The 19379-nt window shown below is 33.6% G+C and overlaps 1 protein-coding gene across 49 annotated transcripts in view; it reads right to left on the bottom strand.

Annotated features, from left to right (window-relative positions):
* The window catches only part of LOC131281316 (sodium channel protein para), a 40403-nt gene extending 21615 nt beyond the window's left edge, over positions 1-18788 (bottom strand). For 17 of the 49 annotated variants that reach the window (XM_058310631.1, XM_058310622.1, XM_058310617.1 and 14 more), the window contains exons 1-13: positions 18642-18788; positions 17103-17135; positions 13376-13531; positions 12992-13197; positions 12029-12157; positions 9954-10045; positions 7941-8153; positions 7731-7794; positions 7425-7569; positions 6918-7082; positions 4781-5056; positions 2157-2219; positions 1576-1759 (exon numbers count right to left, since the gene is read on the bottom strand). In XM_058310631.1, coding sequence (XP_058166614.1) covers positions 1576-1759; positions 2157-2219; positions 4781-5056; positions 6918-7082; positions 7425-7569; positions 7731-7794; positions 7941-8153; positions 9954-10045; positions 12029-12157; positions 12992-13197; positions 13376-13531; positions 17103-17135; positions 18642-18788 — 1873 coding nt within the window. The remainder of the gene's footprint in view (positions 1-1575; positions 1760-2156; positions 2220-4780; positions 5057-6917; positions 7083-7424; positions 7570-7730; positions 7795-7940; positions 8154-9953; positions 10046-12028; positions 12158-12991; positions 13198-13375; positions 13532-17102; positions 17136-18641) is intronic. The other 32 variants (XM_058310608.1, XM_058310627.1, XM_058310609.1 and 29 more) reach the window with 6 other exon arrangements.
* Positions 18789-19379: the final 591 nt, after the last annotated feature.

Raw genomic sequence — 19379 nt, forward strand, 5'->3', positions numbered from 1 at the left:
TATCTAGGTAATTATGAATATTGAAGAAAATGCATAGTTGTAGATTGTACGTAAAATTATGGATCCACCCTTTACTTTTAAAATTGTAAGTCGTTTTTCAAGACTGTGATGAAATGGGATGAATTCTTCCATCAATGAAGTTCGGGTGTTGGAAATGTGCAACATTTTTCGATTAGAACCGCTATTGGAAGTAAATTTGTTTTTTAGCCCCCAGACAGATAAAGACAGAGAAGATCAGCGAATCAAAAAGTGTACAAAAGCTTGTGGTTATGATTATCTTTCAGGTAACCAATTCTTAGAAAGTTCAACAGTTGACTTTTAATGCTTTGTCTCTTTGTTTACCACTCCAGAAATATTGTGTCCATTGTATTTCTACACCTCAACTATCTCAATTATCCGTTTCAATTATTTTTCTGTATCATGCTCAGTATTCAGTTTTGCCCAAATTAGAAACACAGAAAAGTTCTAATTACTCTCATGAAACTATCTATTTCATGTAAGCATCATATCGTTAATTGGGTATTGTTATAAGATTAGTTAAACGTGTTAATGTTTTATTTAAGTACCGGATATTATATATGTTTATTATGAATGAAACGAGTTCTAGTACATTATCAGTTGCTCATTTCGTACTCATTTCGAACTTAATTAGACGGAGTTTGTGACAATACTTGCATTATCAACATGTAATAAATTATCCTATAGTTAAAAAATAAGTTATGTATCGTGTTGTCATGTAAAATACATGACAAAACATTACGTTTGACTCGTAGCATGTACCAGTAAAATTGGTTTCCTTTTCTAAACAATATATATATATATATATATATGTATATACATATAACGTAGGTTCTAACAATAGATATATATATATATATATATTTTTTTTTTTTTTATGTAATTTGAACTTAATTGAATTTTGTATCAAATTCAGTATTGCGCATGTCGTTCACATTTTTATCAAGCCAGTGACAGTTTAGTTTTAGCCAGACTTGCTTTACAATGGATGCAAATTTGTGTAAATACGAATAATGCGAAAGCTTTAAATCAGCTCGGTTACTTATGTTTTATTATTATTTCAACTTATTCCAGGAATGATATATAGCAACGTATTTGGTAACCGAGCTGAAGCGATTCATTTAGCGATGGACACTATAAAAAATAGGATTATGTTTGATTGCTTTTGTCGAATTCATTCTCTCTTTCAAGTCATTACATCCCGCAACTCCGTATTGAATCATGCTTTGTTCGAGTACATTTATTGGCATGAACGAATTAGACAAAACATAAGGAGTTACATATCGTTTTGCAAGCATTAACGGTATGAAATCTGGATACGAAAAAGATTAACATGAATAAATCCAGTTTAATAAATGTAACCGATTTAAATTATGAAAGACTCAGAAGTTATATAAAAGAAACACAAAGCTTTAGAATAATTGAAGAGTCTTATTACTATATGCTATTTCATGAATGATAGAGTTAAAAAGAATGTTAAAGAAGTATGAATAGGAGATGAGAGAGAAGGTTCAGAATTGTCAATCTTTTGATAGATATTCTTTTTTTATAGTGTACCTAAATTAGCATAGTATACTGGAACGATGATTGCACCATTTTCCTCCGACATTGGGGTCACTGCGTTGGAATCATCGGCATATGGCAGGTGTTCTTGTGCATCGAGATATGTTGAGAGTACCAGTGGTTTTCTATCGCTACCAGGTACACCAACGAAACGTCCTCTACCGTTACGTATCGTGAACTGATGGAAGTTGCAACAGTGCGCACGTGTTGCAGTTGAGTAAGGATGGAAACGCATGAAGGTTAGAATAGTTTTGAAAAAAATCCTTGAAGTTATACGCTCAGAAGGTATACGAGTTGAGATTATTTTGCATGTGTTAAGTGTGGGATAGTGAGTGGACTAAAAAAGGATTCAAACTATTTGTTTACGGTCGGAAGAGCAAAAGAATTGTGGTAGATGAATTTGTTATCAAAACATGAGTGTTTAAAAAAGGTTTAAAATTCGATAAAGGGAATCAAAACTATTATAAATGAAAAAAGATTGTAGAGATATTTATGAGACCAAATTGGGATGCATGGATAACTTAAAAAAGCGTAGAAAAAATAATAATAAAGTGCATTTTTCGAGTTGATTGTACCTGATGTGATCCTCTAGATCCTCTACGAAGATTAAATGGTGAACCAGGTAATGAAAGTGAAGCCTAAAAAGTAATAGGTTTTCATCGGTTAGTGTGGCACTGTTGCATGGTAAATTGAGTACGTGTTAAATGTTTCTAATTCAATATAAAGCAACTCTTTAAGAATACATCTCATTCAACCGTTTATTTGTGTGTGGGTGTGGCATAAAGAGAGAATAAACTTTTCGTGTTTATTTTCCATTTTTCAATATTCCATATTGACTTTTATGAGAGCTGTAGCTGATATGACTGACTGTGAGCTTTACACGTATGCACAAATTGTATTATTCTTAACCTAAACATAACAGATTGCACATGAATAATATGAAGCCTGCACGAATAATTATTTTAAAAAAATGTATTAGATAGATGTAGCTAGTATCAACTGAACTGAAGGATAATGTTTCAAAATATTTCAAATGCTAAATAAACTCACGTTACATACGAACTCACGAAAACATAGCTTCATAACACTTCTCGGCTATGATAATCTGGCAAATATGATCTTTATTTGTTGTTTTGCTATGTAAACACAAACATTTTAATAAATTATTATACATACTTTTTTTCTTAAATTTTATATTTATTCATAATATTCTCTATCTGATAATAAGAGTAGTTGGTTGTTGAAGGCCAACAACACTAAAATAGTGACGCATTTCGACCATTCAATACTCAAATATTTTTACGATTATAAAGAACCGAGAAGGATATAAGTAAACTCAACCTGCAGAAACTTTATAATGAAGAATTTTTAATTTACAATTCCTAGAAAAAAATAATCAGATAAATTTGATAAAAAGCAACATAATTTGTCATAAATTTCTACCTGAAATTATAAATCCATAATTGAAAATCGTATTAAAATAAATATAAAAAATCCATCAAACCAAAGCGTTCAACCTACCTTCTGAACAGTGGCGACCCCCTGAGCAGTGGCCGATCGAAGATGAGCAGTTTCAAAATAATGTTGTTGTTGAATGTCGTGTGTTTTGAACGAAATTATGGGAGTGTGTAATGGTAATCGGAGAGTTATTTTTTTCGCGTAGCAGATGAGGGAAATGAGCATCATAAGGGAAGGAGAAAATACAGTAAATGGTAGTACTATGTTCAAATTGCTGTTGATCTCATCTTTCTTAATCATACACGATGGTTATTTTAGCATAGACGTCTACATCAAACGTCTAATTATCAGCAGTTCTGTGATGCAAAACTCCAAATAAGGAAAGTAGTGTAGAAGAACAACAGATGATCCTCATTTAATGCCTTTGATAAACGAACAAACTGATCAAAAGTGCTGTTTACAAGTAAACTACTTCCTTGAATATAATTGATTAGGAATGTTGTTTTATTTTAGAGTTTCATGTGAACGAAGTGAGCCTTATGAACATAATCCTCTAAACTCATGGATTGAAATGTGTTAACATAATTTCATAGTGTGTAGTACCAGCGCAGCCTACATTCCAATAAATGCAACATAGTGGCATTGTGAAATAATTCTTATCATTTAGTGGTTACTTGTGGCTTCTACTTCCTTGCGAGGAGAATGCATTTTATGTTCACTTTTTTTAAATCACTCCGTAGAGGATGCATTAGAGAGGATCATTGGAATGTTTATTTGTGTGGGCATTGACGAAGTGTGTAAATTGTAAGTGTGATGATTTGTATATTATATTATTGTTTATGTCAACCAAAAACTCGAAAGCATAATTGACATCGATTTAAAGAAAAACTAAGCAATTTAAACTACAAAAGATACATCTCAAAAATTAGTCATAGAAAAGTTAACAATATAACAATCTCAACCTAAAACGGAATAAATAGTAAAATAGCTAATTATAGAAGGATGCTATACATTTTGATCGAGTTACAAGGTTTAACAGATCAACTACAAGATCCAGCAACATTCCTTGTAAATCACACTTTCTTTCACGTCAGCAACAAAATTGAAGTTGTAACGTCAACAGCGTTATGTGTAAACATGAAGCCATAACTAGACACGGAGAGCGTAATCGATCATTGCCAAAAAGGAACATCAATCAATTTTGCTGCAGACGTGAAAGCAAGTGAGATTTATAAGGAAAGTTGCTGGATCTTGCAGTTGATCTGTCAAACCCTGTAAGACTTTTTAATCGCCCAACACGAAGAGCAGACGACATAGGGTCGGTAAACATCGATCGAAAAACATTAGTCATCAAATATGTATGTTTTTTTCCAGACTTCGAAAGTAAGCATTGCATCCTTCATAAAAAACTAAAGACTTTTTAAACTATTTGAAATCAATAACTGTGAATTGCCGATCTTCGTCCAGTGATATAAAAAAGGGGGAAGAAAGCAGCAGATGTGTATCTTGATGAATTAGCTTTAGAACTTCAAAAATAGATTTGTTGTGTACAATATGCTGAACTAAAAAATTATGTTATTGTAAATATTATGGTCGAATTAGGGGTGATCAAAAGTGTAATGTACGAGAATACGAGTGTTCTGCATTGACCATCAGGGAATCGTTAGTTCAACAGACAGACAGAGTAGAAGAGTATAGAATAATTGTGATGAAAGTGCGCCAAGCAATTATATATACTTACCGCGCTCACTTTACGGGCTTTTGCAGTGCCAGCTGCAGTAGCTGTTGGTGCGGTTGTTCTTGTGATTTCGCTCACCGACTCCAATCCTTCGCTTCTGATTGACATCTTCTCCTTGTTGTTGTCATCATTGCCTTTTTCCTGCCCCACAAACAGTTCGTAGCTGTGGCAGGAAAAGTCCGATGGGCTCTTAGCGATTTCTGGATTGGCTGCCGCAGCTGCAGCTGCTTGATGAGCTTCCAACTTAGCTGCTTTCGCTGCAGCTGCCTCTTCCGCTTCCTGCAGGCGATCGACGCAATATCGGTTTTTGAGTTGACAAGAAAAAATAATTATTAGGATTCGTTTTACATAAGCCACTCGAACATACGCGTTGGCAACATTAAATATTCAAACGAATGTACATAGTGCGTTTAAGTATGCGCTGAGGTATACTTAAAGCCCACGTAAGGTAGTATTTACTGGTTGGTGTTTTGTTGCACGAATTATCCGCAACATATGCCAAAACTGCCATACAAAATTATCACCCGCACACACAATAAATGCACAAACTTCCACAGAGTGTAAAGTGCACACGGATGTTCAGGAAGATTTAACCGAGCTATCAATAAACAGTAGAAGGAACGAACATCTCAATAAAAATGGAACAAAATAAAATGTATGTAAACGACAGCCTGGAATATTGCAATTTCATTACGAAGAGATCGGATAATTTAGATTTGAATGCGCATCGTGCTTTATCGTTTTTGTATGACAAAGTTAAACATATGCTATATAACGTATGGTAAATGTTTAGATTGGCAAAAACTACATTTTCAAATGATTCAGCTTTCATGATTTAATTAAATTCTCAAATTCTTTCATTTCATTCATTTATTAATTTAAAAAAAATGTTTTAGCCCGTGAAAAGGTGCAACTAAACCAGGGGTCGGCAAAGTGCGGCCCGCGGGCCAAATCCGGCCCGTCAAATGATTTTATCCGGTCCGTAAGAATATTTTAGTGCTTAATACGAAAAATCTATCCCAATTGTTATTGGATTTGCCAGGTTTGTTTTCTTCCCAAAAATGAAGATGAAAATTGTTCAACGAGGTGTTCCTGTTATATGTTTATCGATAACATTTTAAATACTTTATCTTTTCCCACTTTTTATGTAACTTTGCTATTTAGAAAGTTCCTCTCTCCATTACAAAGGGTTTGAAAACATTAAAGCATCTTTTAAAGTATCCCGCGCCTTCGGTTTCTCTTAAATCATCTGGCCCTTTTTGGAAAACGTGTGCCGATCCCTGAACTAAACTGTTGGTCCTCCTATGAATTGATGCGACATATTTTCCATAGTAAAAGTATTGCAGGAAGAAGGAAGTTTTAAAGCAATATTGTACAATTAATATATATGTACATAGATATAAATGACATTCACTATTAACAGTTTGGCTGCCAAAGTTCATAATATTTATTAAATCAACGGTTTCATTAAACCAACGGAAAAATGAAATCGTATATTCGCTTGTAATTTATAATTTTATGCTTGCTGAATTATTTTTTTGTGATGCACCATTTAAGAACTCATGGCAGCTGGCTATCAAAAACAAAAAAGGTAAAACAACGTGCTGGATGATGAATCACACAATTGATGTTTTTTCGTGATTAAATTATTAAGTTTGTCGAAGATTTGAATACAAATGTGTACACATTGAAAGCAGCCGGCATTTTGTGATCAATACACAGAACACAATCGAGAATAATAAAGCTAGTGATAGTTTATATATAAACTCACATTAAACAATATTTAACCAATGAAAGTGATGAATAAGAGCGAAGTATGGGACTAGGTTGTTAGGGTAGGTACATTTAAGAATTTATGTTACGATCAGTCAATGGTAAAGTTAAGCCGCTAATGAATAGCTGAGATAAAAGGAAGGCGCTAACTTCTGGCATACTTCAAAATAATTGCTGCCACATCAATAATTTATTGGGCGAACGCCTACCCTCACAACCTGATAGTTCTACCGTGATCAATACATGTTTGTAAATATCAAGTAATGAACGAAAAAGAACAACACATAACGCTTTGGAATTAGTTGATGAAATAAAGAATTGTCTATAGCGTTTGCGATTGTTTTGTTCTTTGAAATAATATTCTCACCCGCAGTGCTTCTTCCTCGGCGGCCTCTTCCTCTTCGGCCTTCTTCTGGAGTTCGTCGTACGACATGGCGACAATGGCCAAGATTAAATTTACAAGGTAAAACGAACCCAAGAAGATAATCACAATGAAGAAGAGCATGTGCCACGGTCCAGCTGATCGTAACACCTGTTTTGCACACCATCGAAGAAAAGGATTGAATTTTGTTTAGTAAGTATAACACCATTTCAAGTGATAAAATAATATGTTCGGTTACATGTAGAAAGATTGAATGACAAAAAAAAAGGAAAACCGATAGTGAAAAAATATATTTAGAGCAAGGAATGAGTCATAGGCTAAATGAACAGTTAGAGGAGGAAGGTGGTAAAATCTGTTTAGATAAAAGAGTGACTATTTCAAAGTTAATAATTTAAATGAGAGTCATGACGACTTAACGAAATCACGATGGTAATCAACTTATAATCAATGAGCGTGTAGTATCTAATCTAATTGCTAGAATGCAGTACGAACCAGTTGATATAAATTCTCCCAATAATCTTGAGTCATTAGACGAAAGGCAGACAAGAATGCCCATCCGAATGTATCAAAACTTGTATACCCGTAATTTGGATTTTTACCATAACCTTGTAAACAAATGTAGTCTTCATCACATTGTCTGGAACGGCAGTTAAGAGTAGTATATTCTTAATATATTTGCGGATTCTATCGATTCTTTCACATGTTTTTGTTCAAATGTTTCTTATACATATGTATACATTTACAACATATATACATTTACAACATTTGAACTTATCATAATTGCTTAACAGTACATACCCTGCGCCGGACGAATTTCCGCAAAGAGGAGGATCAATTAAATCGGGGTTTCGGTACCAATTGGCTGTACAAAGACACAATAAACCATACAATTTTTTATTTGAATCATAGGTTGTTATATACACGTTCTCAACAGCAGCATTATTCAGCAATAGCTCTAAAAGGACGAATCTGCTGAATGCAAATTCTGTGTCCAAATGTTCAACTTACTTTCATTGTTGTTGAAATTTTCCCAGTTCTCATCTGTCAAATTGCCCCATGAACCGTCTAATGGGAATTTCCTGATGCACTTCTGAGTAAGCACGCCCATGTAAATTTGTAAGCCCATCAAAGCAAACACGGACAACGAAAACATTGTTAAAATTATCACATCTCTGAGATTCTTTACGGATTCTATGACAGCTCCGACGATGGTTTTCAAACCTGCAAGTTGATAAAAAGTATGGTTAATAATCATGGGTCGATGGGATAAAACAAGTGTTGCACAGGGAATAAAAGAATGACATATCATGCTGGTATGCTACACACAAACAGTTCACTTGACGATTAAATCTTAAATGGTGCTATGTTGTTTCGTATGTATGAGGAATAGAAATCAAAAAGACTATTTCTGATTAACGTTTCTGATAAACAAATAAGGCTTTTCTTAAGATCCAAAGCTACATTTAAAACAAACAATTCTGATTTTTATGTTCGATCAGTTCCTAGAACCAACTTCACTATCCCTAGAAAGCTTTTGAGCGGTCATTTTGACCGCTCTTTTTATATTTGTTTTTTACTATATGTATTTTGACGTTTTCGGATTTCCTATGCACCTCTTCATCGTTCCCCAAGCTTGGTGTATAGCAAAAAAAAAGTCGAAATTAAGTTTTTCTCCACTTTAATTCATTAAAATATATAACGTAGATCCAGAAAAAAGTGGATCTAGAAGGCTAGTATGTTGAGCCACATTAAAAAAATAATATAATATTTTTGCGGTTACAAATGATGCCATAAGTTGGCCTCAAAAATAACGAAAATAACACCAATTCCCATACAAAAGTATCTCGCATAAAACTTCGAAATGCACGCGAAATAATGGAACGAAAAACAGCACGGAAACAACCTATGGAAAATTTCAAAATCCACATCTTTATAGACAATTTGGGGTGTCATTCGTTTTTTTTTTTTTTTTTGTGGCACGACATCCCCTAGTGGGACAAGGCCTCTCTCCGAAGAGAGTTTGTGTGACCGAAAGACGGTATATTATAGATCGGTGGTCAGCCGTTCGTAATACCGTAGGGTGCCAGACTCGAGATTCGATCCCACACCTGTGGCGTGGTGTTTCCTCGAGCTACCGTTGCGCCATGGGCATCCCCAACATTCGTTATATGACAATATTTTTTAAAAAGTTGCCTAAAAATAAGAATTTTCTTTTTTTTTCTTGGCGTAACGACCTTGTTGTTGGTCATGCCTGCCCGTAAGGGCTTACGAGACTTGTTTCCCGGTTGTACGTAGATAGTCAGTCCTCTCGTACAGGGGAAGGTTCGGTCTCGGCTGGTATTCGAACCCACGCCGTCGAGGTGGTGAGCCCCGACGCTCATGGGCCGATTTTCTAACCGGCGCTACCGCTCGGCTGTCGCGGACCCCATAGAATTTTTAGAGAATAAGAAATAAGAATTTTAGACAACACTTTTTTAAAAAATGACAAAGTTATAGCGAGTTAGAAATAGAGGTAAAAATTAACGCTAAAAAGCATACGGCAAGATTCCCAAGCTATGTATTCTAGCGTTAAAAGATATAATAAACAGTGTTCTAGAGAATAATTTATCTAGCTTATGATATGTGCTTGCATGCATGTATAATCTATCATACTAATTTGTATCATATTTTTCATGTTCAATTTTCAAATCAATTCACGTAGCTTCTTCGTTTTTATCGAATCTTTGATTAGTCGTCTTGTAAAATATTAATCTATGAGTTCAACTACAATTTAAATGACGCATTTGTTTTAGTCGAAATAAATTGCCACTAGCAACTGTTCTGTTTTTGTAGTGTACCATGTAGTTACAGGGCCCTGCAAGAAACCTTTACGTGCTTGGTAAAAAACGATTGCTGTCTTTGCTGCTAATATGGAGCGATTATTTAGTCAGATTCGTAGGTCAGATTCAAAAAGGAAAGCTTGTTACCACAACCACATAATATTGTAGGTTGACAGCATGAAATACTGTACGAATTACTTACCCGGAACGATGGCTACTGTCTTGAGAGCTCGTAATACCCTGAATGTTCTCAATGCAGCGAGATTACCCAAATCTATACCCATAGTTACATATCTGTTGTTTTCAGCAGCGGAGTAGTTCCCATACAATGGTATCAGCATTTGAATGAAATATCAAAAGATAAAAGCATGTTTTAATGATCTCAAATTTCTTCTTTATAAGCTTCCACTTTTAAGATGAAATTGACATACATGAATGCATGTCGTGTTTACTAGACAAATGAATGAATTGTATCTCTGTTTAGTTCGAACCTGTTGAACTGTGAATGTAGTTGATTTTATTTTTCCGCAATTGATTCGTTCAAGCTCTTAGGCAAAGATTTTTTCACTAGAGAAGTTCAACATTTAAGCGTAAACAAAAAGTTTCCTAAACAATTACATGAATTGAATAAACCACGTTTTGGGTTCATGGCAATATTGGTTCATGTCAAAAGTATAGAATACTGGTTCATGTTAAAAGATATGACTTGATAATTTGCGGTGTGTTTACAACAATTTTTTTCATGCAATTCACTGACAAATAGCAACAGTAGTATTCGAGCTGTTTTGATAAAAGTTTTACTCACACACATTGAATACTTAGTGAATGTCATCACCATTACCCTTAGCAATATTTCATTTTGGAAGCGTCGATGAATGATCAAAAACCATTTCGGGTATAAATATTCTTGTTCCTGTGCTTGTCTTGATGGAACAGCTATCGAAATATTTTTCGTTAAACAGAACCGGAAGCCATGTTAAGAGCTGTACATCGCCTATACGTAGGTTGCCTTTTAAGTTTTTACATTTTTTAAACAACACAAATGGCGCTCGTATGTCAAAACGTTCTGAGTACGTATAACCTCAAAAACGTCAAACTTTACGATAAAATTGTTAGTTGGTAGATTGCATCACCAGTTTTTCCAAATCCCGAAACTAAAAAGGCAACCCTCTTAGAGATAAAATTAATGCTACGAATCAAATAACGCTTATTCAGTAAAAGTTATTAGTTGTCTAAATCCTTGTGTATGTGTCTGTATCCAACCGTTATATGATAAGTTCTAAACTTAACGGTGTCTAAACTTTGATGAGTCATCCGCCATATAGTCCTGGATCTAGCACCAAATGTCTTCTTTTAATTCCCGTACGTAAAAAATTTACTGAGAGGTCAACGTTTTTCAACACCTGGAGAAGCGAAGATCTCTGAAAAAAGACTCGTGTCGATTGAAACTTTAAACATTTTTTTAACAACACAAATAGCGTTCGTATGCCAAAACGTTCTGAGAACGGATAACCTCAAAAACGTCATACTTTACGATAAAAATGGTTAATTAACAGATTGCATCAGCAGTTTTTCCAAATCCCGAAACTAAAAAGGCAACCCTCGTAGAGATAAAATTAATGCTAGGAATCAAATAACGCCTATTCAGTAAAAATTATTAGTTGTCTAAATCCTTGTGTATGTGTCTGTATCCAACCGTTATATGATAAGTTCTAAACTTAATGGTAAGAGTGCAGAAAGAAAAGTTATTGAATTTATTTATATTCAAAGTAACAATATTTTCATTATTTTGAATTGAACGTCGCAAAAATAAATCAACTACTTCACCCATTCATAACTCTCGCGTTTTAGAAACGGTATGTTAAAAAGAATTTAAATTAACATTCATAGGGTACTACACGCGTAGGGCAATTACCACATCTTATATGAATATATTTATAATTATTGCAACCATGATTGGGTATGGAGGTAGGGAAAATTAATATAATTTTCTTTTTACTCTATGTGTACGTGGATAGTCAGTCCTCTCGTACAGGGGAGGGTCCGGTCTCGGTTGGGACTCGAACCCACGCCGTCGAGGTGATGAGCCCCGGCGCTCATGGGCCGATTTTCTAACCGGCGCAACCGCTCGGCTGTCGCGGATCCCCATAATTCGTAAAATTAACAAATGGAAGTTTTGTAGCAATTTATTGTAAATCTGATACCATACCCTTTCATGATGGCCGTAAAAACAAATGTTTAAGATAGTTGACTGATATCTAGAGAATTAAAACTCACGCTAATGCTATTACTACGAAGTCCAACCAATTCCATGCATCTCTAAGATAAGTAAACGGTTGTAATATGAAACCTCGCGCCATCACTTTTACAGCTGATTCGAACGTGTAGATGCCGGTGAATATCACCCTGTGGTTATGAATAGTAACACAAGACAGGTTTATAAATAATTATTTTGACAGTTTTATAAATAATTATGATGAAACTATTCCTTTTGGTCGTTTTTAGATATTTCAGTACCACCATGAATAAAAAATATGACGTCTAGAGATGAACAATGGCCAAAATGTAGTGGAATTTTATCAACGGCATGTTAAATCCCCCATCCCATGAGGTTAGAGAATGGTTTTAGATACCGCCTAAGATATCAAATATTTTAAATATTCACCATTCCTGATTGAAGAACTTAAATAGGTAAACTATAATCAAATGTTTTGTTTGTATGGAATAATTCTATCAATATTTCACAATTCTCTTTAGAGTTACTTGAGAACAAATTGTCATTTTCTGATTATTCAATTAATTCCATTCCACATTTTACCTTAAAGATAAATCAGAAAAGATGTTAAAATTCAATAAGGCCTAATAACTAATGCTTCACTCTAGCGCTAATCAATCTCTAAGTAATTATGTTAAAGTATGCTACAATATGTCATATATAAACATGGTATGGTACGACAAAGATTAATCGAAAACCATACACCTAAAAAATATCGCATCAAACATAACTGATATTCGAAAAATACAGGAAATCATTAAATCATGGTAAATCATGACCTAATCACCTCGAAAAAAGAAATATTCATCATCCTGCAAATATCAACGCTCAAATTCTAGGGAAAGGATAGATTATGCAACATGGACAGTTAGTTTGAATTTTCTAGAATAATGTCTCTGCTATTGAATACTAACGATTGAAAGGGTCAGTTCTAATAGTATGAAGTGTAGATATTTAATACTTACTCAGTGGATTCAACTGTTGGCGTGGTAGGCATAATCATTAATATACAATTAACAAGAATGGTTGTTATTATAAAAAGTGAAAACAGCGGATGTACTAAAATATAAATAGCTACGCGGCGTATAGGGTTGAACGGATCAAGTACATATAATGCGTTTGTGGCGGAGAAACGAAAAATGTCTTTCCCTCTACTAACTACTACGAATGTCTGTGAAAGAGAACAAAAAGAAAATAATGTTAGAAACTTTGAAATTACAATAAAGAAATTGAAAACACGTTCAAATTTATTTATTATCTGTCTTAATTTGCCGTAATATTGCATGGAAAGGGGTGCACTACTTCTGGGTAGACTTGTGAACAAAATAAACAAACATGTAGTTCCTTACCCTTTGATTCGAATAAAAACTGTCGATATCCTCGAGAGGGGTGGAGGCCAATTCCGGAGGGAAGCTGCCCTGCATTCGAACTGGGACCGGCACTCCCTGTTCAAGTGTAGGGTCCGGTTGAGGGCCTTCATCCTCATCTTCGTCATCGTAACGTATCTGGGAATTTTAACGGCACGTTGTCGATCCCCGCAAAGTTCGTGGTTTTGGACAGCATGTTTAGGAGATTGATAAATTAGAGTGTCATTGGGATAGATGGTTTCGAAGAAGTCAAATAGGAAAAAAGAGAAAAAGAAAAATGTCTTATGTTATGAAATTGTAACACATTTCAATAACGTATATTTTGTTTGGTTCATTATGTTTCATAAATATATAAAAACATTAACCTATCACAAATAAAATATATTGAATATTTTCGGTATCATCGGTCTAAAAAGTGAGGTCTTGAAAGCCAAATCGAAGTATCATGCCATTAGACAAATCAATTAAATAGCAAACAAATATGCTTAAGCTTGGGTATAGAATAAACAAAAGTATTATTTATGCGATAAGCATAGCAACAGTACGTTGACTAACTTTTTTACAAGGTACACCTCCAACACTTTTTTACTTAAACATTGTATATATTCTCGCTTCCACAATGTGTAAAGGAAAATTCATAAATTACCATGATTATCACTGTATTAACAAACGTTTAGAATTTCTCGAAGACGAAAATACGGCTTACCTAAGATTCAATATGAAGAGTTGACTGGTATGTTTTACTTGATCTAGATTAATATCTTGTCAAAGCTTAAGGCATATCACCCTTAGTATCATGGTTTCGATCGAAATAGTTGTCAAAAAATGTGAAAAATATGTATGAGGTCCTTTTCGGACTATTCTCGATGATTTTCTTCAGTGGAAGACCGATTGGGCATACTTTTAATTTTAAAATATATTTTAAAGCGGGTTGCATAATAATCATAGTTTTATATTTGTTGTTGTATGAACAATGATATTTAGTAAATTTTGTAGTTTGTTTTAGTAAATTTGTCAGCCGAGTATCAATTGAATGCTAGCAATTTAGCCTCAAAATTCTCTAAAGTCACGCGTCATGTATCCAGACCAATGGTTTAGACCAAGCCTTTAATTGGGTAGAGGATGGTCGTAAATATGTACAAATAAAGTAAGTCAACACCTTTAGTGGACCGTTACGTAGAACAATGAATTCCCGTAACATGTACATTTATTTACGACTATTACATCATCATCATTTTGCTGAAACTTGTCAGTTATCGCCTAGGGACATATACGAGTATAACCATGATGCCCAACCCAAGCATAATACATTTGCACAGTAATCCGTCGCATTCCGTCTCTTTCTATACCATGGCAAGCAAGGTAGTTGCAAGTAATTATGAAACATGAACACCAGTTTCCAGAACTTATCCAGATTAAATATTGCTATTAACTATTAGCAAATTAACAAGCAACTCTCTTCGAAAGAGTTACTGTGACCAGAAGACGGTATATTATAAATCGGTAACCAGCCGTTCCTAATACCACAGAGTACCAGACACGAGATATTTTCAAGTTGTGGTTGTAGATGAATACTACATATCCGGCGTTCCTCCTGTACTAGGGAGATTTTACACAATGCTTAATATCTAACACAGTGTTGTATCGTAATAACTGCATTATTGTGAAGGTAAGGTGCAATGATTTAGCTTTCCAATAGCAAAATAAATCTGATTACGCTTGACCCGAATTACTTCCATTAGATTACTTCCGAAATATGAAATACTTCCATTAGATTTTTAAAATAGAAAATAGTAGTAAATTTTTAAAAGTTTTTTTCTAACTTTTCTATTCTAACAAAATAGTAGTAGTTTTGAAAAAGTATATAAAGAATAAATTCTCGCAGTTCTCAAACTCTAAAAGTACAGTAACATTTACAGTTGCCTATTAAAAATATAACTGTATCATTAACCGCTTAAACTGGTTGATAGAGGCACTTTCTAAACTAAATATTTAAATCCATTTTCTTATTCCTAATAAACGCTGGCTTACCACCGTACCAGGAAAATAGATCCCTATGCAGAATATGAAATTTTGACACCAGCAAGATTTTAAATCAGAATTGATCTCGCGTATGTTTTTTATCTGATAATTACATAAGATGCATCGATTTTATTGCCATTATATCAGCAATTGGTTATTCAGACATTCTGTTGACGAATGGTCTCGAAGACCAAACGAATGATTTATAAGAATTTATTACTTAAGCCGTAGGTATGGCATGTGCTCATTAGCGACCCTTCGGACAATATGATACAAATCATTGGAAATGGGATAACAACGGAGATGGATCTAGTAAGATGAAGATCGATCGGTGTCATCCAACCGTGAAAGTGGCTCACAAGTGGAGAAGATTCAAGCACTAGTAAAACTAAATATTGTCAAAGCATATATTTCAAACTTCTGGAGGCACTGACGTCACTATGTCAATAAGTGTTTCTACAGATTCAACTATTTAACCGTTTTTCAAAACTCATCGGTGTTTTCACCAATTATTTTCCAATGGTGTTCCGGTGTTTTTACCAATGTAAGCACTGTTAATACAATTCCATTGTTTTATAAAGCATAATTGCATACAATATACTATAATTGCAGAAAGGCTCGTTTAATTGACCCAACAAGATTATACTATCTTTTGCAATCCAATCCGTCCAATCATACATAATCATTATGGAAATAAAACACACACAACTGTGCGTAAGGAAAAAGCATGCTTGAAAGTATTTTTGTTCAAGGGGTAACAATTTGATAGTCGTAGCTATAGAAAGTTCTATGGAACATTCTAAATCCATGAAAATTTCAGCGATATTTTATTTCACATTACATATTTTATAAATAATTCTAAGCAAAATACACATTGAAAGCTAAGTTACATACGCGGAACCTTGAAAGCTTTTTTTTACAAGCACATTTAAGGTCTTCATGAAAGATGAGGAGTTCATTTTTAATTATATTAAAAATGCAGCCACTAGCAATTTATCGATATTGGCCGGAGCATGAGTTTTGGTAGCAGTACTTAAAAAGTCAATATACATTCGTCCCAGTATTTAATAAACAAAAAATACAGCGCGTACCACGTGTTGATCAAAATCTCTCGATGTGTTACAATCATTATTTATTGTAATTATATTTAACATGCCACTTCCTTGAAGCCATTTGCTATTATTTTAAATGAATTTAAATGAATTAATAATCCTAAAAATTTCTTGTTGTAGTACAAAATAGATACAATAACAGCCGACATGTTTTTCATATGACATCTGCAAACATCTGCAACTCATTCGTATTCTAAGTTTTTGAATGACTTGTCAAACATATAGCTGAAGGAAAGTTTTATGATCGTGTTACGCGCTGTATTTCATTAAGAAAATGGATTACATAATTAATAATTCTCCAATGAACGTGTAAGTTGTGTTAATGTTTATACACTGTGTTAAACACATCTTTCTTGTGCTTCTTTTAATTCTTTGCACTACGCGATGCGAATAATGAAAAGCTATAGTAAAATTGGAAACAAAAACCATAGTATAAGTGAAACATATGATGAAAAAAATAAATTTAAAAAAACTATAGAAAATTTTAGTTATTTTGCATCTATATATATCAAAGAATATATAGATTGACATACTATTATTCTTGCTTGCTTGAATAATGGATTTAGGAATCTTACTTCTTTTTTCTTTTTCTTCCGACCAAAATCACTCTGCAAAAGAGGTGATAGTTGATATACATTAGATATATTATCGAAATTATTCATATCTAGCAATGGCCTCTACGTTTGCTTTTAGGTGGCGTATTTGCAGTGATAATGGGGACAATGCTTTTGCTTGCGAATTTTGCTGGCGTGTTCGTGTTTCACGAGAGAGTCACTTAACAGCATAGGGGAATGAAACTTGTAAACTGTTGAAATAAGTTTAACCAATGTTGGTACATCATTAAACGAAACAGATCAAAATAATTGAAACAACTATTTTGATTGACTGTTCGATTCTCCAATTTAGTTTATCCTTTTTTACTGTTTGTTTTTTTTTTGCGAGTGAAGTATGAAGTCATTCATGTCGATGAAATATAATAATTATCCATTACAAATGAATGGAATACATACATTTGTATGGAATACAAGTAATGTTACCTGTAAATGACAAATAAAACGAAAAAAGGGAACTGTCATTAAATAACAACTTTTTCAATTGAATAAATCATGGGTGATTTTCATTGTCAATACGATTAATCAAATAATGTTTTAAAATAAGTTGTGTGGAGACAATTAAAAATAAATAGATCAATTTTTATTCTAGCATTTAAAGCACGTAACTATAGTGGTGAAGCCATAAAAATGTTTATGACTGAATCTAGAACAGGAGCATTTATTAGTTGAAACGGTTTGCAACTTGACAGAACATTTGTTTGCGATTTAAGATAAAGCCTATTTTTTCACAGGAAAAACACACTGGTTAATTGAAGAGTTCATGCAATCCGAGTTTATTAATCAAACAGGAGTATGTTTTTTCGAAAATTAAAAAAACTCTGCGTGGTAGTGTGTTACCTTACAGATATATTACTATTTTTGAAGTAATATAACACTATTTCCAATAATAGAGCTGAAATCTGCTTGAAACTAACACTATTATTTTAGTTGGAAGATGTTGTAGTATATTAAAATTCCTGCGTGTATCATCATGGTTAAAAATATTAAATACAAAACTGACTCGTAGTTTTTGTACAACGTATTTGGATAACATTTTTGAAGTAGAATTAGGTTTATAAAAATAGCAAACATACCAAATAGATTTTGATGTAACTACAAAAACCAACAAAAATATAAATTCCCACGAGAGATAGACGTAAGAATATATTATATACACACAATAAGAAGTAGCGAGGTTATTACAGCTTAAATGCGTTCGAAATTTTACAATTTTTATGACAAATAGATGTTCACATCACAATTGAAACTATATTTAGATGACAGTTATACGACATTGATGACAATCATAAAACATGAGCGATTTTCACATTCAAAGTAGAGTTGGCATAAATCTGGATATATGAGTTTTTAAAAGGTTGATAAAAGCAGGAGAACGATTAAAATAATAACAGGTCGAACCTAAGAAATATCCCTGAGGTGAAAGTTATTCACTTGGGAAGATGAATGAAAAAAGCGTTTTCAAAGCAGGACGCATTTTAAGCAAAGTAAATAAGCATTTACCTCCCCCTCGGCTCGTTTTCTTTCCAATTCTCGCTGTTTTGCTTCTTCATCGGCAATACGCGCTTCAATAGCTTGTAATGATTCACGGGTGAAAGGACGGAACAAACTACGTTCTTCCTCAGATATCGAATCGGAGTCTTCGGTCATTGTCTATATGGCCAACAATGAGAGCCTCAGATGTCCAAGGCCTGCAAAAGTTACCCAATAGAATAGCAGATTTGGAAAACTAGTTTATCTTATCGTAGGCATATTGTAAAAGAAGTAAAAATTATAGTTCCGTTCAAAAGATTTAGCTTTTACAAAATTCTTCCAAAACTGTACATGTACTCTGTTCTTGCTTACTTACATGAGGCTCATGAATTTTATCCACAGATCACAGTTGTATATTTTTCGCCATGTTTTAAATGACGCGTCTAATTCCTTGGACCAAATTCTGCGAAATAGAATATAAAACACCACAGTAAATCAGATTGTTCTTTTTGGAAAATGTGGATTTTATAATTTTTCGTTTATTATTGCAATGATTTCCATCGACTTATATAATATAAAAATTTGCTTTCTTAACGGTTTAAAATGATTCTCGGTATTATGTTTATGAATATCGCATAGGATTTCATGATATGTAAGTAAAGCTAGACTACAACCCAATTCAAAGGAACATTGATAGATAGTAGGTTTCCCAAAATATTGGCGTATATTATCAAGTTGAAATCAACACTGTCTGGATAATCGCGTAAG

The sequence above is a fragment of the Anopheles ziemanni genome, chromosome 2 (assembly GCF_943734765.1).
Source record: "Anopheles ziemanni chromosome 2, idAnoZiCoDA_A2_x.2, whole genome shotgun sequence".
NCBI classification, from domain to species: Eukaryota; Metazoa; Arthropoda; class Insecta; order Diptera; family Culicidae; genus Anopheles; species Anopheles ziemanni.